Below are 26,720 nucleotides of genomic sequence, written 5' to 3' on the forward strand. Positions count from 1 at the left end.
GAAAGACACTTATGAAGGTCCTGCACTCGGAGGGGCTGAGGGAACAAACAGGTTAAGGTTTCCAGAAATATTTTGGGAATGGATTTTTTGAGAAATAAAAAGCTTCCTGCCAATGTGGGGGTTTGGCACTGTTGTGTTTGGAGATGCTAACTAAACAAGATCACAGATGTACTCACTGGCTGGCCAGCATCTTGTATTTCTCTCTCTCTCTCTTTTTTTTTTTAAGAGAGTTTTCCTCTGTTGCTCAGGCTGGAGTGCCTTGGTGCAATCATAGCATATCTTATCCTATGTGTGCATGTGTGCATGTGTGCATGTGTGTGTGTGCCTAGCATCTAGCGTCTGTGTAGCAACCAGCCAGCTTTGCCTCCTACAATGAATATTATAGCAGCAGGAGCTGAAGACTAATAGCATCAGCTGTTCAGCCATCTGAGTCACTCAAAATTGGAAATTTATAAGGAGAGGCCCATCTGAAAATATTTTCTCTGCATGGTATCGCCTTCCATTTAATCCAACAAATGTTAGTTTCAGTAAACTTTTCCATACATGGTATCATTGCTGTCATGATCTTCTTGTTACTTCTCACTCCTGAGCCCTGTCTTTCTCTACCTTGTTCATCAGCTTTGTTGTGTTTGGTTGTAGGTTAGACAAACCAACTCAAATGGGAAAATAAATTCCCATCTTCTGTCCTTCCACTGCTTTAATTTATTAGTAAGTCTGTTGATAAATAGAATGTGCCTTGCAGGCAGACCTGGGTTCTGTTCTGTGTCTTATTAACCTGTAAAGATAATCTTGAAGAAGTTACTTAGCTTCCCCGTACCTACAATGTTCTCATCTGTAATTTGGAGCCAATAGTAATACTTACTTTGCAGGATCATATGGGGATTAAAAGATATAATCCCTGCCAATGACTCAGTCACACCTGGCATAGAGTAAGTACTAGCCAACACCTGCACTTTCCATGTGCTGAACATGCTGTTCTAAGTGCTGTATGGGAATTAATTTCATCCTCACTAATAGCTCCGTACAGTAGGTACTCTTAGGATTCTAATTTACAGATGAGGAAAACCAAGGCACAGAGACACTAGATGATTTGCCCAAGGTTACACAGCTGGAATGCAACAGAGCCAGCATGCAAACCTGAGTCCATACTTTTAGACACTAAGCTACCCTGCCTCACAAGTATCTCATGTTCTACTAAGTGAGCTCTCTGGTCTTCTTCAGTAAATTATTGCTACTCTCAATAGTTGTGAGAATGTTTTTGTCCAGCTGTTATTTTTGTTTTTGTTGACTATTGTGACTGCATTTCTACCTGCTGTTAAAATGTAAACCCAAGAAAGCCAGACCACTGCTGTATAAATAGCGCCCATCCTTGGCTGGCCTTTCCCTAGGCTGGCTGGACCCTGGGGCCTGGTTGAGCCTCCTATGCCAATACTGTGACTTAGAAACAGTGTTACTGCTGGGCAGCTCTATGTTCCTCCCCGTGCTGCCTGCACCAGCCCCAGGCTGCTGGGGAACAGAGGCCAGATCAGGGCCAGTCTGGGTACCTTGACCCTCAACTGGCCCTGCCCAGCCACCCAGCCACCCTGGACACGGCTCTGTCCCTCTGTCACACCCCAGGCCCTGTGAGGAGTCCCCAAGAGGAGCCCACTGTACCATGGCGTTAACCTCTGCTGCCTGCCTGGGTATCTGGGCCTGGCCACCAGCGGTATTCTTCATGTGTTGATTTTATTTGACCCCTGGAGTGGTGGGTCTCATCTCTCCCATCTTGGCCGAGAGCGGCAGAGAGTTGCCTCGCTGCAAACCCTCCTCCAGTGTCAGTGATGGTCGTCCTTGTCTCAGAATAACCAAGGGCCAGCCCGTGTCTGACCAAGGTCAAGGGGCAGGTGCAGGGGTGACAGGGATGGCTCCTAAGCCAGAAATGCCTTAAACTGCAATGCCCCATCCCATCTCCAGCCCCAGCCCAGTCACCTTAGGAGCAGGATCAGATATAGCAGGCGGTGGGAAGGCTGGGCACCGCATTACTAACTCCAGTACATTTCTGTGTTGATGCCTATGAAATAAAGTCTGAAAACTTAAAAAATAAAAACTGTGCCCAAATACATATCTGTTAACTAAATGTGTATCCTATCTTCCCTTTTAGATTGTAAATATCTTGAGAACTGAGTTTGACCTCTGTAACTTATGAATACACTTATAGTACTCTGCATGTAGCTCAGAAAATACCACTTTTATTATTTATAAAAATAATTTTAAAATGTTAACTTTTAGTAAATTTGTACCCTTAAGGGAAAGTAGATTTAATTAAGTCTTACTATATGCTTTCTTGGACTTTCTCTCCCAGTTCTTCCCCCTAAAAATAGAACTACAAGTTTGAAAAGAAAAATCTTGCATTGTATTTTTATGGTAGGCAGGGTTCTAAGATGACCTCCAGGATCCCTACTCCCTGTACAATCCTCAGGACTGTGAAGATGATGGATTTTACTGCTGTGGTTAAGTTATATGTAGCACATTCGACTTGAAGAAAGGGAGGTTATTCTGGGTAAGTCTGACCTAATTGGGTGAGCCCTTAAATGGAACTAGACCCTTCCTGAAATCAGTGACTCAAAGCATGAGAGGGATTCTATGTAAGGGAGACTCTCTGTTGCTAGCTTTGGAAATGGAAGGGGCCACATGGCAAGGAATGTCGGTAGCCTCCAAGTGCTGAGAGTGACCACTGGCTGACAGCCAGCAAGAGAATTGGGGCCTTAGTCCTCGAATTCCAAGGAACTGAATTTTGCCACAACCACATGAGCTGGGAAAGGTACCTGAATTCCAAATCACAGCAGAACCCAGCCAATATCTTGTAAGACCCTGCACAGAGAATCTAGTCAAGCCTTGCCCAATTCAGACGGACAGAGTGAGCAAGGCAAGTGAGCAAGGCAAGGCAACTAACAGTGTAACTATTTCCCTTTTGTAGTGTTACTGAGGCTGACTCCAGCTTTAACAACCAGGCATCCTCTCTCCACTATGTAAAAATAATTCTTTCCCTCAGGACTCAAACAGATGTTTTCATTTTACTTAAACTAAAAGACTGTTTTCCTCCTTCACCAGGAATATGTAGCAGTACAAAGTGCTAACGTCGTGTGGATTTGAACCCCCATCCTCGAGAGCAAAAGAAGGCTGCGGATTGCCAAATGTCAACTCAGCTGTGAGAAGTGTTTTAAATCATATTTTGACGTAGGTTATGTTGTTAACTAGAAAATGAAGTGCAGCACACATGCTTCTAGTAACTCTGGTTTCAAATCCTATGATCTCTTCTTTGTCTTGAAGACCTTTTGATGTGAGTTCCCAATATTGAGTTTCTCTGCTTTTAATAATCTTATATTCCTTCCTCAATATAAACGTCATGAAAAATACTGAACGCTAATCTTCAAAGATCAAACAGGAAGAAAGAGGTGGGCAGCATAGTTCAGTGACTTGAATTCCTGAAATTTCTCATTTAAAAATTTTATTTTAGCTTATAAAAGCCTTGGCTCAAGAAATGCTTGGCTCCTCTTTTTAAAGTTGGAGTTGTACACTCCCCCACATTTCAGAAGTGTGTTAATTACAAAATAATTAGGCCTCTCTCTGTAAGGCACCTGACATGCAGAGGCCACTTAATCATTATTTGTGTTTACAGGGAGGAATTCAGAATAAATACTACTGGCTTTTACTTTGCTGTCTCTGCTTTAGCTAGGGTGACCAACAGTCTTGGTTTGCCTGAGACAAAGAACTTTTCAGTGCTGAAACTGGGACAGTCCCTGGCAAACTGGCTGGGACTAACTTGGGCATCAAGGACCTTTTTAGGGTGGGAATTGTGTAAACAACTCGGCAAGAGCTGTTTACTTGTTTTGGGATCTTGGTGTTTAAAGGCACCCAGTTTGGTTTCCATGGCAGGCTGGTGCCCAAAGCCCATGATCAAAGTTATAAAAAGTCTTGCTCAGAATTGTGCTACGATATGATTCACCTTTAAAGGTGTCTGTGATGAAGGAAAGCAGTACCTGCTTGCGTACTTTACATGCACTGAAGTGTTTTAGAAAAATCAGCTCTCCATTCATTTCCCCACATGAGAATTTCAATTGTTGAGTGATACTGCATTCAATAACATCTAATTGTGACCATTCCGTGTGTGTATACAGGTGTTTAAAAGATATAATTATGCTAGGCTCTTTTCATATATATCAATTTAATATACCTTTTTACAGTGCTCTCAGTTGCCCCCAAGGGTAATTATGGGATTGGACGATGGAGAGACTTTGAGGTGGCAATCAGCTTGGAAGAGGGGGTTAAAGGATGACATATGGTTTAGGGATGGCTTAGGGGTGTGTCTGGAAGCTGTTTTTAGTTAGCGTATGTTTATTAGGGGTGGTTTGAAGGGAGATGATAGAGCTGAATGAGGAGCTCGCTAAGCCCACCCTGCACCTCCTTAGCACCAGTCCTCTGGGTGTTCTATGTGATGGCATATACATGAATAATTAAATGGAATATTTTGTGCTCTGTTTACCATACTAGAAAATAATATATCCCTTGGTAAAAGTTGTTTAAAACACATTGAATAATAACAATCTTACCACTCTTTGAGCATCTACTATGTGCCCAGATACCTCTCATATACTCACATATATTCTCATTAAATGCTCACACCAATTCTGAGAGATAAGTATTATAGAAAAAATGATAAAATTAGATAGACTGTGTTTTTTGATGACTTTATGTCAGGTGCTCTTCTATTCAGATTACATGAATTATCTTGTTTAAATCTCATAACAATTCTGTAAAACAGATAATTTTTCAGGTGAAGAAACAGCAGTTCAGTAACTTGTCTGAGTTCACATGGTTACCAAGGGGTGAAGGGGAGATTTAAGCCAATCTGACATCAGAACCCTTGGTGTTCAGAATAGTGCAAATGCTATATTTACCCCATTTGATACATAAGATAATAGAGATTGCCTTACTTGCTCAAGGTCAGGTAGTTTATCTGCCAGTGCAGTTGAAAAATACATGCTGTATGCTCACATTCTCTTTGTCCAATTTCCAGGAAGGAGGAAGAACTAGATTTTACAGTGCTATATGCTATCTGTCAGGGATTTATAGAAGATTTTTAAGGTTTTCTGGTACTTTCTGGAATGGTCCTGAGAAGTTATAATTTTTAGGTTCTCCCCCAGACAATGGTGATAATAACCTGGTTTGACAACTATTGCTCTAGCCTAGGGATGGCTAACAAGTTTTATTTCTAGTGCCATTTCTGAGTGGTAGGTTATATAGGCAAATATGTTGAAAATTTTAAGGCTAAATCTGAGTTAAGCTTGGAAGAGTACCAATTAGTGATGTCTGACATGAATTTGAGGAAAGAGAAGGACATGGGTGCCCTGGTGTCGGGTTCTAACTGAGGTCCAAGGGCAGTCAGTGGGTGAGTGGTGGTTAGTTGGAAAAACACTTGAGGAATTTTAGACAGTTTCGACATGCATTAGCATTAGCAGGGTAATTATATGTTTTACAGACAATGGTCACTCCAAGCCAAGCACAAGCTCACGTGGGTGATCACCTAATATGCCTCATGTGGTGGGGTTACATAATGTGCAGGGTTGTACGCCTGCGCTCCAAACCCGTGAGTCATGCGGCACTGGAAGGCCACCTCGGCCTACTTCTGAGTAAAGCACAGCCATTTCCCTTACACTCCACCCCTAGGCTAAGGGTATCCTCTGGGCAGGGACACATGCCCATAGCGCAGAGCCCTGTATCCATAGCCCACAGCAACAATACAGAGAGCAACAGCTCACTACTAGGATCCCAGTTATGCTACTTATGACTGTTAGGGCCCAGCATAGGCCAGAGCCCAGGAATGCCCATGGACCAGCCAGAGGTAGGTGCGCCATGGGTCTTGTAGTGTCTTTTCTCCAAAGCTTGCCACACTGCATTCCAGGTGTCAGCCATGGAACCCCAAGTCTCCAGCCATGTCCAGTTCTCTGCAGATGCTGAATGCATGTGCCAAGGCAAGTTGTCTGCAACTGCTGCTGGAAGGGTGGTACAGATCCAACAGCTGGAAATATTGGTCACCACAGCATAGGTGTGGGCCCAGTTCACGATGCAGTTGGAGCATGTTAACCTATGGTTGAAATGGCAGAGCACACACAGGTACTAACAGGGAAATCACATCTCTCAAGCAAAATACAGGCTAACCTTTCATCCCTGGATAACAATGCAGCCACCAAGGGATTTTGCCCTGGGTGATAATACCACATCTTCTCAGCTCCCCATGGTTCTTTTGAGTCCTGTATCTGTGCCAAAGTCATGGGGGAACTCATAATAGGTCACACAAGCAATACATATATTCCCTGGAGGAGGGTTCCTGCCCTGGCCATTCCCCTACAAAACAGTCAACCATGGAGGCCATGTATTGAATACCCAAGGAGTGACGTGTAAGTCATGGTGTATGCCCTACACCCAGGGAGTTACGCTGGCCAACCACTGGCAGTGGGGGGCTTGGAGGGTCCATGGCCACAGCTAGGTTTTCTGTTCCCCTGCCTTCAAGGGCATTGGGGCTGGTAACAACAGTTACCGTTCATCCCCATACCTGGTTGGAGGTCATCCTTGGTATGTATCTGCAACTGGATGGGGATGGCGGCCCAGTGTAACAAAGCCTTCACCAGGGCAGGGTCAACTTTCTGTGACTGTTCATTCAAGATTTGAAGTACCATGTCCAGCCTGGAACTCCAGCCCCACAAAGACAGGGGTGTGACATGCAAGCGTAACCCATTCTTTAAGAGCCTCTTATACCACTCAATTATATGTGCAGCTTGCGGGTTGTGTAGTACATGGAATCCCCACTTTATATCCATTTGTTATGCCCATTTTTGTGCCTGTTGTCCAGTGAAACGTGTTCCCTTATCACTCTCAGCAGCCAGAGGGTGACCATACAGGGCCCATAAGTGTTGCAGGGCATGGATGGTGTTCTGTTGGTTGGCCACTCTGCAAGGGTAGGTGAACAACAGGCTCATGACTGTGTCCACAGCTGTTAACACATGTGTATACCCTTGCAACTTCAGCAGCCACCTAATGTAATCTACTTGCGGGCACTCACCCTATCATCGCTTGTTGTGTAACATTGGGTAGCTACCTCCATTTAGGGTATGCCTGAGCACATGCTGGGCATTTCTGACAAACCTCCCAAATGTCTTGCTTGGGCAAGAATAGACCCCAATGCTTATTGACCCATTGCATCAGTTTACCTCCCGCATGTCCCAGTTTCCAGCGTAGCCACAAGGCTACATCTCATTTAGGTGCCGACTAACCACCGGACGTTAACCAAGGCATCTGCCTCATCATTGCCGGGGGTAGCCAAAGGCGTATGGCCTGATACATGATCAACAGTTACCTCTTTCTGATGACCCGTTTCCCAAAGGTCTTGCCACATGACTTGGCCCCAATTGGGTCAGTGGCTGACTAACCCCTTCTGTATTTTCCAGGTAGTTAACCATAAGGTTAAGCCTTGATAGACTGCCCAGCTACCGATACAGATTACTATAGGTGTCACCTCCCTGGTGATCACCATCCATGCTACTCTAAGTTCAGCCCATTGGTTACTTTGTCCATACCTGGTTTCAAACCATATGGTGTCAGTACTAGATTGGATTGCAACAGCAGTCCAAGCAGCAGTAGCACCTTGACTAGGCCCACCTGTGTACCATGCCCCATCTGGAATAGGGGGACACCCTTCCCTAAATAGTGAAGGCTCAGGGTCTAGGAGCGCCTTAGGCCTCATGGCCTTATCTTACATTAGGACTACAGTTTTCAAGACCTCTTGCAACTCTGCTACTAAGGGACGTGTACTCAGTATATTCCATTGCTCTAAGTATGCACCCCACTTTGGCAAAGTGGATGTCTGTGCCATCCCAGTTCGGGAGGTCATTACCCATGAACGTACCCATTCTGCTATTGGGTAAGTCATCTGTGTGATGACTGCAGTCTGTCCTGTCACATTCTCACAAACCTGAAGGGTGGCATACACAGGCTGGGCACCTTGGCCGGTTCCCTAATCGAAGAGAAAAGGCTCTACATTTCTGCCTGGCTGCAGCAAGTAGTCTTTAAGCTGAAGCGCCTGGGTGGGACTGGGTCACACAGCAATGTCCTTCTCTCCCTTGGACATTTTCTGGAATTGCTGTTCTGGAGACAATTGTCTCCACAAAGTTAAGAGTCCTTCATTGGGCTGCTTATGGATTTTCCCTCAGTCAACCCTGGCCAAAATCAAATCTATCCACATATCTGAATGTGTCACTCATTGGGGTCCCCTTTTCTCCTATGGGGGGTGCCCTTCAGGTGGAGCATCTTCCCCTTCTTTATGGCACAGACCCCTTAGTACTGTGGATGGCCTTCAGCTTCCCTGAGAGCTGCCATAGCAGTGGTCACTTCATGTATGCTGTGACACCCATCTCCCAGCTGACTTGCACCAAATCGGTATACGACTGCCATTTACTCATGGTTTGGGGTATTTCACGGGCATCATTCCACACAGTCCATATGGCTGCCCTTAGCCACTTAGTCAGGGTGCGGCCACCTTGCCCTTGTGCCAACCACCTCCTCACTTGCAGCTGTTGACAGAGAGAGGAGTGAATAATGATAAAGACCAGCTTTTCCATCTCAGACGTGGAATAGGAGATACTATCTGCTCCCTCATTCCACAAACAAAGCATCCATGTGGGCAGTTTCCCCTGGATGCTGTGGCACTGCCTGCCTAATTCCTGCAACTCAGTTGGGGTACAGGCAGTATATGAAGTATGTTGTGTTATGGCAGGGGGTCCCTGGGCCCGCCCTTGGGGCTGCAACAGCTCTTCATGATCTACCTTCTAATGAACCACTGGGCAAGCCCACAACGGGGATTCTTCCTCCTCGGTATCAGACTCAGTGGGGGGTCTCCAGCCAAGACAGCAGACCCAGGCCTGGATTCACAGCAGCCTCTAATTACTTTTCCAAGCTCTGTAGCCAGCCTCCAAGTGCTCCATCTGCACTTGAAAGTCCCTATTCACCGCAGCTTCTAACTCTTTTTCTGAGCTGTGTAGCCGGGTGTTAAGTGCCCCGCCTGTGCCTGGAGGGCCCTTACCAGTGCTGTATCCCTCAGGGACTGGGTGTGTACTTCTTGTAGCACAGTCAAAAATGCCCATCCAACTCTGCGGGCAAAAGCTTGCTCCCTCTTGGTGCTGTGCTCTTTCACTGCTTCAGCGCCTTCTCCATGCTCATGGCAAACCCATCTACTGCCTCTCAGGTTTCCACTGGAACCTGTCTGAGCAGCACAGCTGCCACCGGGTACCACAACCCATGTTGCGGCCACATGGCCAACCCAGAATCAGACGGGACCAAAGGCTCACTCACCTCAGGATCCTGTTTGTGATGCCAATTGTCATGTTCTAACTGAAGTCTGAGGGGAGTTGGTGGGTGAGTGGCAGGTAGCTGGAAAAACACTCGAGGAATTTTAGACAGTTTCGACATGACTTTACTCTCTCTCTGGGCACGAGTGAGCTGTATATACAGCGTTAGCAGGGTAATTATACGTTTTACAGACAATAGCAGCTCTGAGCCAAGCACAAGCTCACATGGGTGATCATCTTATGTGCCTCACATGGCATGGTTACATAACATGCAGGATTGTGCACCTGGGCTCCAAACCTGCTGATTCATGCTGCATCGGAAGGCCGCCTCGGCCTACTCCTGACTAAAGCACAGCCATTTCCCTTCCATCTGGGTTTGCTACACAGCCTCTATTCACTCAGGGATTCAGCTGCCTGGGGGATCTTATTCTTGTTCCCAACTATTCACTTCCTTTCCTGCAAGAAGATTCTATATTCCTGCTTATGACTATGCAACTTGCTGCACCTCTCTGCAGGTGGAGATATGTCCATGTCCTGCAGTCAAGTTTGGCCTCAGAATTTGTGTTGACTGAGAGGATATGACAGCTGACTTGTCTGCACAGAAGTTTCTGAGTGATTGTGTTTCAGTTCTGCCTCTTGCTGTGTCCCTCTGTCATGAGAACAACTTTGTCCTTCAGACACCTGGAGACAGGGCCACTGCAGCAGACATAACTCTGCTGATAGACATGAGTGAGAAAGAAACATTTGCTCTTGGAAGGCAAGCCACTGAGATTTTGGAGTTGTTTATTACTGCAGCCAAGCTGACCAATACAATCAATGTTGGCCAATTTGGAATTGATCTGTCTGAAATCGATCAGTTAAAATCAATTCCAGTGAACTCTGGAAAGAAAAATAAGTCCTAAACTGTCATTTTGTCTGAATATTAGTTTTAGTCTTATTAGACTGACTGTTGGTAAACTACCTAGGTTATGCCATTAGGGAGTTCCAGTCCCTTTTAAGTGATTTTAATGCACGTAGACCCAAAAGAAGCCCTTCAGGGAATTGTGCTAAAATGGGCCCAAATGGTAACCGGACTGATTTTTTTCTAATGTCCAAGGATTGCAGTAGGTAAGGAGCACCTGCCATAGGATGGGGTCTGTCCTGGACCTATTTCTGATGCAAGGTCCTTATGCCTATAAGGTTGGGCAGAGCTTAAGCATTAATCTATGGCTTTGTGTAGGTAGTTCTGTTGTTTTGTGTGTGTTTGGATTTACAATTGGGAGTACAAGTCCACGAAACATTTAAAAGTCCTTTCCTTCAAATTGAATATTCTCTGAATTATCTTTATTTCAGGATGTCAAGATATTGTCCTTTTTCAAAGTGTAAATAACATCCCATCTAATTGTAAAGAGAGGCCTTTCTCTTAAGCATTGTTAGGTAAGAATTCAGTTCAGTAGCAACAGCATAATGACATTCCAGTCAACAACAGGCCACATTTAAAACATGGTCCCAAAAGATACTAATGGAGCTGAAGAATTCCTATCACCTATTAATGTCATAGCCATCATAACATTGTGAGTGCAATGCATTACTCACGTTTGTGGCGATGCTGGTGTAAACAAACGTACTGTGCTGCCAGTCGCGTAAAAGTATAGCACATCCAATTATGTACAGTATATAATACTTGATAATAATAAACAACTATGTACTTGCTGTACTATACTTTTGTAATTTTAGATTGTACTTCTTCTACTTATTAAAAAAAAAGTTAACTGTAAACAGCCTCACGCAGATCCCTCAGGAGGCGTTCCAGAAGAAGGCACTGTTACAGGAGATGACAGCTCCATGTGTGCTATTGTCCTTGAAGACCTTCCAGTGGGACAAGATGTGGGGGTGGAAGACAGCAATACTGATGATCCTAATCCTGTGTAGGCCTAGGCTAGTGTCTGTTTGTATCTCAGTTTTTAACAAAAAAGTTTAAAAAGTAAATTAAAAAAATTAAAAATAGAAAAAAGCTTATAAAGATATAAAGAAAATATTTTTGTGCAGCTGTACATGTTTGAAGCTAAGTGTTATTACAAGAGTCAAAACATTAAAAAGTTCATAAATCCAAAGGTTAATTTATGATTGAAGAATTTTTAAATAAATTTAGTGTAGTTTAAGTGCACAGTGTTTATAAAGTCTACTATAGTGTACAATACCCACCACTTCACCCACCACTGACTCACTGACTCACCCAGAGCAACTTCCAGTTTTACAAGCTCCATTCATGATAAGTGCTTAGATTCACAAATACTTGCCATTGCATTACAATTGCCTACAGTATTCAGTACTATAACATGCTGTACAGGTTTGTAGCTTGGGAGCAGTAGGCCATACTCTATATAGCCTAGGTTTGTAGTAGGCTGTACTATTTAAGTGTGTGTAACTGTACACCATAATGTTTGTACAGTGACAAAATCACCTAAGGACGTTTCTCAGAATGTATCCCCTTCGTTAAGTAACGCATGACTGTATTTACTAACATAGTCATTTGGTAAGGTATTTTGCCAATCCTGGTCGGCAAATGTTACGGTACTCATTTGTGAGTAAGCAATTCATATGTGCTTAAGATTCAACTAGTCATAAATATGTCAGCAGACCTTCTCCCTCTATATGTCTATATTTTTAAGCCTTCCCAGCCTAATTTCCCAGAGGATTACATTGACCTTGATGATTTGATGGTTTGTAAGACTCTCCTTTTCTTGAGCTAACAGTGTCCTAATACAGTTGGCATTTATGGTAACAAACTTCAGTGCAGTCATATTTTGGCTGCAAAAACCCTTTCTTGTGTGTGCTGCCTTGTTCCTTCTCCTCTAATTTGGCATTTCCTCTTTAGCATTAGAGCTATTGGCTGAAAAAAATGCGTATAAATTAAGAAGAGTATGAACTGCACCCCGGAACCTACCTTGGATCCCTCTTTCTGTCGTTCCTCAGAGCTTTCAGCCCTTTAAAGGCAGAGGAGAGCAAAGTCTGAGCAGAGGAGCACTCATGGCCAGCCAGGGACTGATAATGGATTGCAGCTGGCCAAGGAAAACAGCAGAACAAGCCACAGGTGTCTGCATCCAGCCAGCTGGGTCAGGGCATCACAGGAAGTGCAAGGGAGGGAAGGGAGCCCCTGCAGCAGCTTCCTGCTTGATGCTTACTAGAGCTGAGCCTGTCTCTCCTCCCAAAGACCAGCCTATCCTTGACCTTAACTTTGTTAAGTTGCAACACAGAAGAGATTTGTTTTGTTTTGTTTTGTCAATCATCAGTTCAAGGGTCAAAACAACGTGTACTAAGAGACCAACTTCTTTGAGTTTGTCCATATGAAGGAAAAAGCATTTGGCCACTATCCAAGAATTTAGGTCTCAGGTGAAATGGATGAGGAATATCTTCTTGACAAAGACTAGATGTTGTCAGTTTTCTATCCAAGGGAACCACTTCAAAAAATATAGCTAACTGTCAAATGGCTAACACAAACAGCTTTTAGTGCTGAATTTTACAGTAAAACTTGATTTTCTTTAAAGGGGAATAAAGGGGCTGAAATGTCATTAAATGCTTATATACACATTACTAAGAATGTAATGATCACCCAGGCCTTTAAATTAAGTCAGTTCTTGATCTTTAGAGTATATCAGAATCATGTGAGGCTTGTTAAAACACAAATTTTTGGGTCTCATCCCCAGAATTTCCTCTTTAACATTTGAGCTATTAGCAGAAAAAAAAAAAGCTGTCTAAATTAAGAGGATGAACTTCACCGCTATCACCTCCCTTGGATCCCTTGCTTCAGTACTTCAAAGTGGGGCTTGATAATTTGCATTTCTAACCAGTTCCAGGGTGCCGCTGTTTCTTCGCTCTGGGAACCACACTTTGAGAACTACTGGGATAGGTAATCATCTTTGAAGATGTGTGGATAAAAGAGCTTCTCTTTATTCAGTATTGTAGTAGGCATTATGGGAAGGTGATGCTAGGAGTTTGCAGATGTTGGTGATTAGGGAATTAAGGGAATCTCTGAGTTGAAGGGATTGGGGATAGTGGGAGGGCCAAGAGCTGGGAGATAAAAGAAGGAAATGGGAGTGAAAGGCAGGCTGAGGAATTCAAGTGAGAGGGAGAAAGCCAGCCTGACATGGATCTCACTGCCATGTGAAGGGATTGCTTTATTGAGTTTGACTGTTGAGGTGGTGACAAGAGTTGTACCTAAAACAGATGGACAAGGCCCTGAAGGTTTTATTGTATTCCTTTCTGTGTTAAATAGCAGATATGGACAACTTCTTTGAACTTTCATAATGGTACTCATTTTCCTTGATCGTGTGTATTAATTGCCAGATGAGGAACTCTTTCTTTTGGGGAAATAAGGTCATAAAGATAAGCTGTGACCATTAAATGGTCATTTTATCAATATGGTTGGAAGCTAAGTTGGACATGATAAGATGTACACAGCCTCTTCTTCTTTAGAGTCCAAAGAGGTGACTTTTGATATTTAAGGTTATATGGAAACATCAAGGCAGAAAATGATGCAACTGTATTCTTAAAATCAAACATTTTTTATATTCCATTGGTTATAACTATTCAATGTATTATTTTGATTTTAAAAATTCAAAGCTTGCCATATATAGGTGGACAGTATTCACTTATGAAATCATTAGGATTCTCCTCTCCACCTATGGTTATTAGCAAAATAATGCCCAAGTCTGTTTTAAAAGCCCGAGTCTGTTTAAAAAAAAAAATTAATGAAATAACAGCAAATAGGAATTGTGATTTCTCTTTCTATAAAATATAAATATTAAAATTCCCAAATACCTCTATGACAGCAATATTCAGGAAATAATATTTTATAGTAAACATTTTTAATAAAGAGCAGCATAAAATAATCAGTGTTTAATATCATCTCTGGTGTGTGAAATACAAATGCATATATCCTTAATATAAAATAGCCTTTTTGTCATTACAATTCAATGTTTGTCTATTTGAAATGCCCATAATAACAAATCAAACATTAAGTAATACAGTGATTAAATGCATGCAGTGAAAATAAGGAAAGATATGGTAGGGTGAGATATCTGAAAATTGCCTTTATATATTTGAAGAAAATCTATATCAAGTTAAAAACAAAGGAAACAAGAAAAACAGACCAGATATAAAAATGCAAAGATATATTTTCACTTCTGTGACACAAACCATAAGCATAGTTTTGTGCAAAAAAAAGAGAAAAAGATCTGAAAACAAAGTCATCTTACAAAACATTGTCAGCAAAGGAAAAGATATTTTTCAGTTTGTGAAAAAAATACTATTTTAATACAAAAGAGACTGTGTTATATAGTATCACAGTGTGATTATAAAATACATTATTACAAGTGGTTTTGAAATTTCATTTGCTCACTTTAATGTTTTCAGTTATTATAAAATGTTTACAATAAATGTTATAGTTCTTTATAAAAAACTAACTTGAATTTACTTTTTAACCATAATAATGTTTTACCAGAGTAGGTATTTTACTGGCTCATGGAATGCTAATTTCCCTTTAAGGGACTTCTAGAAAAACTCAGATTCACTGAAATTGTGTACTTAAAATAATAAATATTCTTGGAAAACAATTGATTGTCATATGATATACAAAATTGTGGTTTGAAGCTTCATCATTAAACAGTTGCATAGCAACAAAAGGATACAAATATTCTCCTCTACCTAAAGTTAAGAAATGTAACTTCTGAATCAGCTTATTTATGCCACAAAAATAGGTCTTAATTTATCTCCCAGAAATCTGGATATAGCCAATTCTTCGAGTTCACAGTACCTGTAAGTTCATGTTATTTGAAGACTCAGGTTTGGGAAAATTGCAATGCATTTTGGTAAACATATTTTCTTGATTTCTCATGCTAGTTGTATTTTGTAAAAATGAAAACATCAATGTGTTTTTAATTCTCTTATGTTCTCCTCATCAAATATCATTTCCGGGAATTACTTTTATATCCTGTAAGTCTCTTTACAAGTCTCTTATACCTTTAAAGTAAAAATGAGACTTTGAGACACTGTTCTTAGAATCAAGGAGGTTTTTTTTAACAAGAAAAAAATCAAAAGTAAAATTACTTTCTATATAGAACTTGAAACGCATAAGAATTCTAAACTTGGCAAAAGATGGTTGGCAGGTAAATGCCATGAGCTGCACATCTGAAACCTCCCACTAAGGCAAAAATGGTCATGTTGCTTCTGTTTGCTAGTTTAAAGAATTCAGTTCTTGGTAACTTTTGAAATGAGAACTCAGTACTTGTTTTTTAGGAAGACCATCCTATTTTGCAAAATAGAATTAATTGCCTTTGGATTCCAACTAACTGTATGAATAAATTGTTGTAATTCTTGGGGTGGGAATCAAATCTGTGAACATTACCAGCACAGAAAAAAAGGGAGAGAAACTTTAAAATTACTAGACATTGGTATCATGATGGAGTTTCCTACTTCCCTAGAGTCCATTGACCAGAAGCACCCCAATGCCTCGGACAACTTGTAAACAGGGAGTTGCAAGGGGTGGGTGTGCTCATCTGTAGCCACACACTTATTTTTCAGTGTTACTGGTTCCAGAAAACTCCTTTGGGGGCTGTCCCCATGGGAACCCTTTTTCCTTTCCCACAGAAGCTGATCTAGGCTGTGGGGCCATTTTCCTGGCTGTGCTTCCTTTGGCGCCTCATTCCTAATCCAGCAAAGTGAACTATCAACCAACAATCAATTCTAGCATCCACATCTAACCTTTTTATGGTCTGATGCCCTGTGTTATTCCAAGGGCAGTGTAAGCACACTGTGAGAAAATCTGGGAAAGACCCTCATGATCAGAGGAGGATTCACAAAAAGGCACACTCTACACCTTGTCAAAGAAGCCCAACGACATAGAAGGCTTCAGGGCTTGTTATACTTGTTTTATGGCTCATTTCCCTCCAGGGTTTCAAATTTGGCCTGAAGTTTCGTCATTGATTCTGAACATCATTTCCATAAGAACATGCGCAGAGTCTAAACCGAATCAATATAATTCCTGAACATCTGTCCTGAAGAAAAGACAGCAGGTAGACAAATGCTATGGTATATATACATCTGGGGGAGAGACCAGTCATGGTGACTGAAGGCTAAAACACAAAGCACCATTTGACTTTTGGTTTTATATTTAATCACAAGGTTCTTTTCCTCTTCACTGGTGTGCAGTTTTCAGTACTTGAAACCACATGTTCCAATCCCAATGCCATGTCATGCACTCCAATGGAGTGCACATCCCACAATGTTTTTTTTTTTTTCCTGGCCTAGTGTCTGTCCTGCTTGGAAAGACACAGTCAAACTTCACAGAAGATACTTGTTGCGATGTCTGCTAAATGAGAACCTTACTTTAATAGAAACATTTGAATATAAATCTTTTCTACGGCCGTCTAGTTTGTCCTGTATACCACATTTACAAAAGTTGTGCATTTTACAGTTCTGCAGAAATCATAGATTCGGTGTGTCCATGAATATTGGCATCTCCTAGCAAAGATGCTTGCTTTGCGTCAATTTTGTAGGGTTTTTGAGATTTGTTGCCAAAAACGGTGATACCCATTCCACCAGGATGATTTGGAATTGACATGTGTGGTAGTAAAGGAATATTTGCTTCCTGATTGGATCCTGATGAGGGCAAGCTAGTCACATGGCCAGTGCTAGTCGACCCACTGGCACTGCTTGGAGACCGACTCTTGGGAGGTGGGCAGTGCTGAATCACTCTGGGAGGACCTGTTGGCTGGTAGTGGGCAGCTGGAAACGCTGCATATCCAGGAGGTATTGGGTATCCATTGATGGGAATGAATCGCTGGTTCTGAGGTATTGGCGGGCCAATGAAACCAGCAATCTGGCCCTGTGGTGTAATACCCTGGCTCGGGAATATGTAATTAGGATATCTGGGGTTACTGAGATTACTCACTGGGCTGGCACTGAGGGAGGTTGTCTGTGTGGTGGCATTTCCCCCCGAAGGAGTAGTAGAGCTGGTGTGACTTGACAGTCCCTCCCAGGACCGAAGCCGGACGTGAATATCTTTAAATCTTGGTCTCCTGGAAGGAATCTCATTCCAGCACTCTGTCATGAGGCTGTACATTCTGGGTGGGCAGTCTTCAGAGCATGGTAAGAGCTGCCGTTTTCTCACCATCTCAATCACTTCCTGGTTACTGAATCCATAATATGGCTGGAGTCCAAAACTGAAAATCTCCCACAGGACAACCCCAAAGGACCAGATATCTGAATCGGAAGAGAACTTGCCATACATGATGGCTTCAGGCGGCATCCAGCGAATGGGCAGCAAGGACTTACTCTGGACCCTGTAGTAATCAGCGGAGTAAATTTCTCTGGAAAGCCCCAAGTCTGAAATCTTTACATGAAGTTGCTCTCCGATTAAAATATTGCGAGCTGCAAGATCCTTGTGGACAAAGAAGTGACTAGACAGGTATTCCATGCCGGCTGCAATCTGAATTGCAATGTGCAGAAAGTCTCCATGGTCCAGGCTGGATTTCACAGTCCCATCTTCATCACTGCTGCAGCCAACATCAGAGTGTGGGGATCGCATGATGAGGAACTCATGGAGATCCCCCTGATTCATATACTCAAAAAGCATGCACACAGGTTGTTCCTGAGTGACAGCACCTAGCAGGCAGACAATATTGGGGTGGTGCAGTTCTGCCATTAGGGAGGCTTCTTGTTGAAATTCTGTCCATTGCTGGGGGTTGTTATAATCTTTCAAGGTCTTGATAGCAACCAGCTGAGCGTGGTCCATGCCTGGGAGATAGAGATGGCCTTTATAGATTTTTCCAAAGGCACATTCACCCAATTCTTCCATAAAGCGTACAGCAGAAAGAGGCAGCTCTTTAGCCTTGCTCTGTATGAAAGAGAGGAAAAAGGTGGTTTAAAACCTTTCTTCAGGCAAGACAGCTTTGCATCCGAAAGGAGGGATGGGGGCATATAGAAAAAGGTTCTATAAACAAATTAAATAAAATATTGTAGGTCTGTATATCTTTCAAATTGTTGGCTGCAACTCAGGGGAGGTGCCATAGGCAACTTTCCATCACTACCCTATCCCCTTCCCTCAACCTAGCCCCAAAATGGTTTCTTGCTGTTGTCTAGAGTCTTGGCACTCAAACTGTGGTCTGGGGACCAGCAGCATCAGCATCACCCAAACTTACTGCAAATGCAGACTACTGGGCCCACCTCAGACCTACTGAATAAGCATATGCATTTAACAAGACCCCAGTGGTTTCTGTGAAGATTAGGGTGTCAGAAGCACTACTGCAGAGGCTACAGTCTGGTACTCAGAGCATTTGTAATCTGGTCCTAACTCACTTTCCTGACATGATCTCTTGCTACTTCTTTACTTAAACAGGTTTTCTCAATGTCCACCAGCGAAACCATTTACATTCTTGTGTAAAACTTTTGTTCCTCCAATGTTCTGCCATTCTTAGAATATTTATTGTGCTAAAAGAGAAACCAAAACAAAAGATTGTCCTTCTGAAGTACCCACAATAGAGATGGGAAGGTCTGAAATGTGGTCCTCTCCATTGATTAAATCCTTTCTTTTCTAAAAAGTCTGTTTCGGGCCCCACTTCCTGCAAAACCTTCCCTGACCACTATGGTCATTTCTTTGCTAGAATCTTTTGCCTTTACTGTGAATGCCACCACACACACAAAGCAGTGTGGTGGCTGGTTACACACGTGGCCTCCATAGCCAGACAGTCTGAGTCGGAATCCTGCCTTCTCCACTTACCAGCTGTGTGACCCCGGATGCAACATTTAACTTCGTGCCTCAATTCCTTCATCTATAAAATGGGATGATAATAATTGTACTTACGATGTTATTGCAAACTTTTAATGAGTTAATGTTTGTAAAGCACTCAGACTTATGAGTTAATGTTTGTAAAATACTCAGACCTATGTCTGGCCCATGATAAGTACTATTTAACCTTTTGTTATTATTATCAACTTGATGTTTCTGTTCTTTTTATGCACATATTTGGTCCTCACAACCAGATTTCAAGGGAAATCTTATTGGAAGCACTGCCCTTCATACCAACGTATATCCCTAGGGCTTCTCAAGCAGGTGGTTTATTAATTGACCTTAAGACAGACAGGTGAAGGCATCTAGCTCACAATGAAAATAAGTATTGAATCATGACATTTGATTTTGGCAAGTAAATGTCTATAATGTCATATGTTTTTACTATTTTAAAATGTACCTCAAATTTAGTCTGATGTTTCATTTAATTTGTTAGAAAAGAAAGTAATAAAAACAATACATTTTACATACAACTGATTTTCAAATAATCCCCATCCTTGAAATCCTTTTTTTTTTTTAAAGAATACTACCCTGAAAATTCTAATTGAAACTGACAATGTTGAAATACATATGAAATCCAGAGCTGTCTGTACAGAGTTTAAAACAACAGTTTAGAAAATTTGGTAAAAAAATTCTCTTATCCAAACTCTGCTAATTTAGAATTCATGGTAATTAGATTTGTTCTAGGCTGATATTTTCCAGGGCAAAATGCTCACTAACCTAATTGTAAGTGTAAATAAACTTGCAGCAAAATACCCACTTAAAAGGACAAATTGGGATTGGGGATTTTGGAACATTAATTATTCTATGCAAATAATCTGTCTCATTATAAATTGGTCTCATTTGTTCATCAAAGCAGACTTTGTGAGGTTTATATTTGGAAATGAGTTTTAGAAAGTTTACTTGTGCAGAAAGTAATGGTAATGTGTTGCTTTAAACTTTCAGCAAATTAAAGCTTATTGATCTAGTTCTATTCAATATAGTATTGTTTGTAATAGCAAAATATTACAAATGACCTCCATGTCCCCATAGAGAACACATTAAATCAATTACGGTGGAGCTAGTAAATAGAATATTCTACATTTGTAAAAAAAAGAGTGAGGACGTTTCCTATGTACTGGTATGGAAAGGTCTACAAAATCCTTTGCTCAGCTAAAAATAAAAAGCAACAGAAGGCCAGTTAACGCTGGGTGCTGCTTTTGTGTAAGAGAGAAGGAGAAAAATAACACATGAAATATATTTCTTTGTATAAGCATAAAGAAACTATAAAAGGATATTTGGGAAATAGATAGCAGTGATTATTGGGGGTATGCAAGTAGGAACTAGAAAAAGGGGGCAGAAATAAGAGATTTTTCACTTTATGCTTTTTTATGCTTTAAAATTTTTCAACCAGGTGAATATATTAACAATGCTCAAAATTAATTAATTTTTTTTTTTTAAACAGGGAAATCTTCCCATCTTACTGAACTAGGAAATATCTTTTGCAATTACAAGTCCATCCACCATTTTTCCTTTTGCTTTTAGGGTCTGTATTCTTGTGGGAGCTCGTCCAATTCCTTTGAGAGATCAAGGTGTGGGTGATGAGAAAGGTAACCAGTCGAGCCAACCCTACTTTTTTGTCTTGTAGCACTCGGAAGATTTTACTTTTGCTGGCAAGAGTAACCCAAAGTGAATTTTTCCTGCATGATGTTAAGATTGGAGATTTCCATCAGAACTTTTCCTAATGATGTAAATAAATCCAGTTTAGGTGAAGGTCCCTTGAATGGCACAGTAGATATTACTTACTTTTTGACAAAAATAAGATCTCTAGGCTTTTGGAGATAGAGAAGTTTAAGGGACTGAGTACTAAAACTTCTTTGTGGAAAATGGGAATTAGGAAGTAAACTCATGGAATATTAGACTGGTATAATGAGGAGTTAGAAACCCAATACCCTCTCCTCCTTCACTGCTTGAAACAAATCCATAGGCAGTATGGTATAATTCAAACCAAGTGAGCTTTGGACTCCTATAAATTTGGGTTTGTGTCTTGAATCTGCTGCTTTCTATTAATAATAGTTAATACTTACATAGCACTTACTTTGTGCCAGTTACTGTTCTAAGCACTTAGCAAATATTAACTTATTTAACACCATGATCCTGTGGCATAGGTCCTATAATATTAATCACTGACCTTGGGTGAATTTCTTAACTTTTCTGAACCTCTGTTTCCATATCTATGAAATAATGTACTCTCTAGCTTGCGCTGTTGCAGTAGAAATTAAATACAACGATGTATGAACGTAATTCCCACCTAATAAGTGCTCTTTAAATCATTCTTATTGTCCTTATTAGGAAAGGCATCCATGAAGTAAAATAATGCAAATGATTTAGATCCATTTAAGCCTTAAGTAGTTCCAGAGTGTTTAAATTTCTTCCTGTTAATCTTTCTCTGTTTTCCTGTAGTTGTTAGTTTTAAAAAAAAATCCTTTAAAAATGACAGAGAATTTGTTTTGGAGCTTGAGGGTGGGTAAGAAGTTGAGTGGCCTGTGGCTGACTCCTCTGAGATGTGAATGAAGGTGAAGGCAACAAGAATTCATGTAGAAAAGTGGATGGTAGCAGATGGGAAAAGGAAGTAAGCCAGTCAAACTTCTGGAGGTGGGAAAAGAGGAAGAGGTGGACAGGACCTTGGCACCAGCCCTACACATGGCCTTGGGGCTTCGCGGCTAAGACCAGCTGCATTCCCCTCCACTGAGGTAAGCACATTTGTTCTCATGTATTTGCCTTTGGAAAAAGAACGCTTAATTTTGCCATTTTACAGATGGAGAAAGGGGCTAAAGAAAGTATCAAGAATTTTCAGGAGAGCTGAAAGAGCCACACTTGCAACTCCAAGGCTCTCCGTTTTGGGCCACAGCATTCTGTTTGAAACCAGAGAAGCCTGCTGGTCAGCAATCCCAGATTGAAGCCGAATGTCTCTGGAGGCTCAGCCTGAGGCCTGCCACCTTGCAGGGCTAGGAGGTTGGCCTTCAGTACGTGGTCACTCTATGGAATTATAATTGTTCTTTCTCCCTGTTCAGACACATGAAAGAAAGTAGATTTTACCCCGAAGTATATCTTGTCCTAGCTCACCAATATCCAGTGGGTCATATAGCATATAATCCCAAGTCTTCTCCAAGGAGTCATTTACTAGAGCTACTGAAAACTAAATTTGGGGGGTTTGCTTTGCAAAGAGGCATGGAAATCATCTAAAATGGCAGAGTCCACAAAATCTTCCCTTTGAACACCTGTGCAGCTGCCAGGAAAGAAGTGCCCAGAAAAAAAAAATGCTCCTAGCTTGGTTTCAGGGGAACAATTTCCACAGTGATTTGCATTTTTAAGGTGCTCAAGTTACCTGGTACAAATGAGTCCTAACTATAGACTCATTTTCAAATTTTACATAAATCCTGAACTAGTTAAAAAATCATAAAAACCCTTAAAGAAGCAGTCAGTAGACTGTACGGTGACGGCAGGAAATTAGCTGTATTGTTGAGGAACAGATGGTTTACATTATACAAACCCTTTAGGCTAAACTTGTTTAGGTCTGGCATATTGTAAATTATATTTTAGTAATGAAAGTGAAATGACCTCTGCTTGACCTCAAGTGGGGTTTGTCTGTTTGAACCAATGTAGTGGAAAACTATGAAAGAAAATGAAGTCATAAAGTTTTGGCAGTTCAATTTTGGCTCATTTCAAGTTAAGGGGTTATAAATCTGTTTAGTTTTTGTTTGACAAGTATTTGTCATACAGGGATGTACAAAATGTAAAGAAGTGTAAAATACACATGAGGCATGGTGCCAAAGTAAACCAAGTACAAAGGAAAACTGGAATGAATAGGGTCCCGGGCTCCTATCTCTTTATCACTCCCTCCATTAGTTGAAGGACAAGATGGCCTCAGTTTATTATATGCTGTAAGGCAATTAAGTACCTTAAAACTGAAACAGGCTTTCAGTTTCAATGTTAACATTTTTATTTCTCAAAGTAAACACACATCTGGCTTTAAAAAATTATATAAAATTATTATATAAAATAAAAGTTGATGCAGAAGTTAATACATTGTTCCAAGATGCTTCTTTCTTTAGAAATTTTTGAAAAGCAACAGTATTAGAGTTTAAATGAGCTCTTTACAGAAGGAAAATGAAGGAGAAACATTTTAGATGCGAGTCATTTAGATGTGAGTCAGATGGGAAAATTGTAGTACTTTCTAAACTGCTGATAAAAGAGACCAGGCTGATACTGGTGGCTTTTTTTTACCTTAGTGATGACTACTAAGTGGGGATGTGGGAGAACTTTTAGATCTCTTAACTTTAGATATGAAAGCAATGAATTATGAGTAGAGTTTTTAAAAACTGTAATTACCTTGGTGGCTGTAGACAGATTAAGAGGGCCGACTCAGTGGCTTTATCTCTTTCCATCTTTGGGAAGTTATACCTTAGGTGACAATACATTTGAAATGACTCCTGGTGAAGCAGCCTACTACTAACCTATTTCCTGCTTACTTTACGGAAGTGATTACCATAGGATATGAGGTGAGGATTTTGTGATGGCCACCAACATTTGTATGCAACACGAAGCCTGCTCTGTCACTTTTTGCCTTGAACATAATGTCATATGATTGCTCTACTTTTGAGTCCAACTTGACACACAGATAAAAGTAGACACACAGATAAAAAACCGAGCTACATTAGGGTGGAGGGAATTGAGCCCAGGGTGGTTCTCTGGGACAGAAAGGGGGCTTTAACAACAGTAGGTGCTGAAACAGGACTCATATTCATAAGTCAGCTCCAAACCCCCCACTATGGTCCCTTTCACTCAAGGCCAGTTCATTACCCATGTTCTAATGTCCCAAGACTGACTGCTACCCTTTTTCAAATCTATGCTATTCTTTTGAAGCTGATTCTAGCTGGACACAAGTGTCTACAGAAGAATAGCAGGTTTACATGGCATTTGTGCTTGCCTCATGATATGGTTTGTCTGTGTCCCCAGTCACATCTCATCTTGAATTCCCACATGTTGTGGGAGGGACCTGGTGGGAGGTAATTGAGTCATGGGGGCAGAGCTTTCCCATGCTGTTCTTGTGATAGTGAATAAGTCTCATGAGATCTGATGGTTATATAAGGGGGAGTTTCCTTGCACAAGCTCTCTCTTTGCCTGCTGCCATCCATGTAAGATGTGACTTGGTCCTCCTTGCCTTCCGCCATGATTGTGAGGCCTCCCCAGCTATGTGGAACTGTAAGTCCATTAAGTCTCTTTTTCTTTCCAGTTTCAGGTGTGTCTTTATCTGCAGTGTGAAAATGGACTAATATAGTAAATTGGTACCAGTAGAATGGGGTGCTGCTGAAAAGACACCTGAAAATGTGGAAGTGACTTTGAAACTGGATAACAGGCAGAGGTTGGAACAGTTTGGAGGGCTTAGCAGAAGACAGGAAAATGTGAGAAAGTTTGGAACTCCCTGGAGACTTGTTGAATGGCTTTGACCAAAATGCTGACAATATGCACAATGAAATCCAGGCGGAGGTGGTCTCAGATGGAGATGAGGAACTTGTTGAAGCAAAGGTGACTCTTGTTATATTTTAGTAAAGAGACTGGCGGCATTTTTCCCCTGCCCTAGAAATCTGTGGAACTTTGAACTTGAGAGAGATGATTTAGGATACCTGGTGGAAGAAATTTCTAAGCAGCAAAGCATTCAAGAGGTGATTTGGGTGCTGTTAAAGGCATTCAGTTTTGAAAGGAAAACAGAGCACAAAAGCTTGGAATATTTGCAGCCTGACAATGTGATAGAAAATAAAATCCCATTTTCTGAGGAGAAATTCAAGCTGGCTGCCGAAATTTGCATAGGTAATGCGGAGCCAAATGTTAATCCCAAGACAATGGGGAAAATGTCTCCAGGGCATGTCAGAGGTCTTCACGGCAGCCCCTCCCATCACCCAGAGGTTTAGGAGGAGAAAATCATTTCGTGGACTGGGCCCAGGGTCCTTCTGCTGTTTGCAGTCTAGGTACTTAGTGCCCTGTGTCCCAGCCACTCCAGCTGTGACTAAAAGGGGTCAAGGTACAGCTTGTGCTGTGGCTTCAGAGGGTGGAAATCCCAAGGCTTGGCAGCTCCCATGTGGTGTTGAGCCTGCGGGTGCACAGAAGTCAAGAATTGAGGTTTGGGAATCTCCACCTAGATTCCAGAGGATGTATGGAAATGCCTGGATGCCCAGGCAGAAGTTTACTGCAGGGGTGAGACCTTCATGGAGAACCTCTGCTAGGGCAGTGTAGAAGGGAAATGTGGGGTCAGACCCCCCATACCAAGTCCCTACTGGGGCACTGCTTAGTGGACCTGTGAGAAGAGGGCCACTGTCCTCCAGACCCCAGAATGGTAGACCCACCAACAGCTTGCACCGTGAGCCTAGAAAAGTCTCAGACACTCAACACCAGCCCATGAAAGCACCAGGAGGGGGACTACACCCTGCAAAGCCACAGGGGCAGAGGTGTCTGATGCACTGCTTGCATCAGAGTGACCTGGATGTGAGACATGGAGTCAAAGGAGATCATTTTGGAGCTTTGAGATTTGATTGCCATGCTGGATTTTGGAATTGCATGGGGCCTGTAGCCCCTTTGTTTTGGCCAATTTCTCCCATTTGGAATGGCTGTATTTACCCAATGCCTGTACCCCCATTGTATCTGGGAAGTAACTAACTTGCTTTTGATTTTACAGGCTCATAGGCAGAAGGGACTTGCCTTCTCTCGGATGATACTTCGGACTGTGGACTTTTGAGTTAATGCTGAAATGAGTTGAGACTTTGGGGGACTTTTGGGAGGGCATGATTGGTTTTGAAATATAAGGAAATGAGATTTGAAAGGGACCAGGGGTCAAATGATATGGTTTGGTAGTGTCCCCACCCAAATCTCATCTTGAATTCCCATATGTTGTGGGAGGGACCCAGTGGGAGGTTATTGAATCATGGGGGCAGGTCTTTGCCATGCTGTTCTCGTGATATAGTGTCTCATGAGATCTGATGGTTACATAAGGGGGAGTTACCCTGAACAAGCTCTCTCTTTTTCTGCTGTCATCCACATAAAATGTGACTTGGTCCTCCTTGCCTTCCACCATGATTGTGAGGCCTCCCCAGCCATGTGGAACTATAAGTCCATTAAACCTCTTTTTCCTTCCATTCTCAGGTATGTCTGCATCAGCAGTGTGAAAACAGACTAATACACCCCATCAGAGGAATGATGAGCAGACCCTGGCCCTACTGAAATTATAGGAGTATTTTTGGTAATAGGAGAGCTATCCCAGGTCCTTTTTCTCTTTGGAAGCACAGTTTTCTCTGAGATCGCTATTCCCTATGGGCTGACTTGCTTCCTGAATCTCAAGTACTGACCAGCATAGTCTACATCAGAGCAGGCATCAGTGCCACTTGGAGGACTTGTTAAAGCACAGAATGCTGGGCTCCACCGCAAGAGTTCCTATGTGGGTCTGAGATTGTCCATTTCTGACAGTTCTCAGTTGATGAGAC

At 41.9% G+C, this 26,720-nt stretch overlaps 1 protein-coding gene across 1 annotated transcript in view; it reads right to left on the reverse strand.

Annotated features, from left to right (window-relative positions):
• Window positions 1-14,210: 14,210 nt before the first annotated feature.
• The window catches only part of ROR1 (receptor tyrosine kinase like orphan receptor 1), a 411,963-nt gene continuing 399,453 nt past the window's right edge, over window positions 14,211-26,720 (reverse strand). Inside the window, exon 9 of the mRNA XM_023210339.1 lies at window positions 14,211-18,255. Within this exon, the coding sequence (XP_023066107.1) occupies window positions 16,828-18,255 (1,428 nt within the window). The 3' untranslated portion in view covers window positions 14,211-16,827. The remainder of the gene's footprint in view (window positions 18,256-26,720) is intronic.

The sequence above is a fragment of the Piliocolobus tephrosceles genome, chromosome 1 (genome assembly GCF_002776525.5).
Source record: "Piliocolobus tephrosceles isolate RC106 chromosome 1, ASM277652v3, whole genome shotgun sequence".
NCBI lineage: Eukaryota > Metazoa > Chordata > Mammalia > Primates > Cercopithecidae > Piliocolobus > Piliocolobus tephrosceles.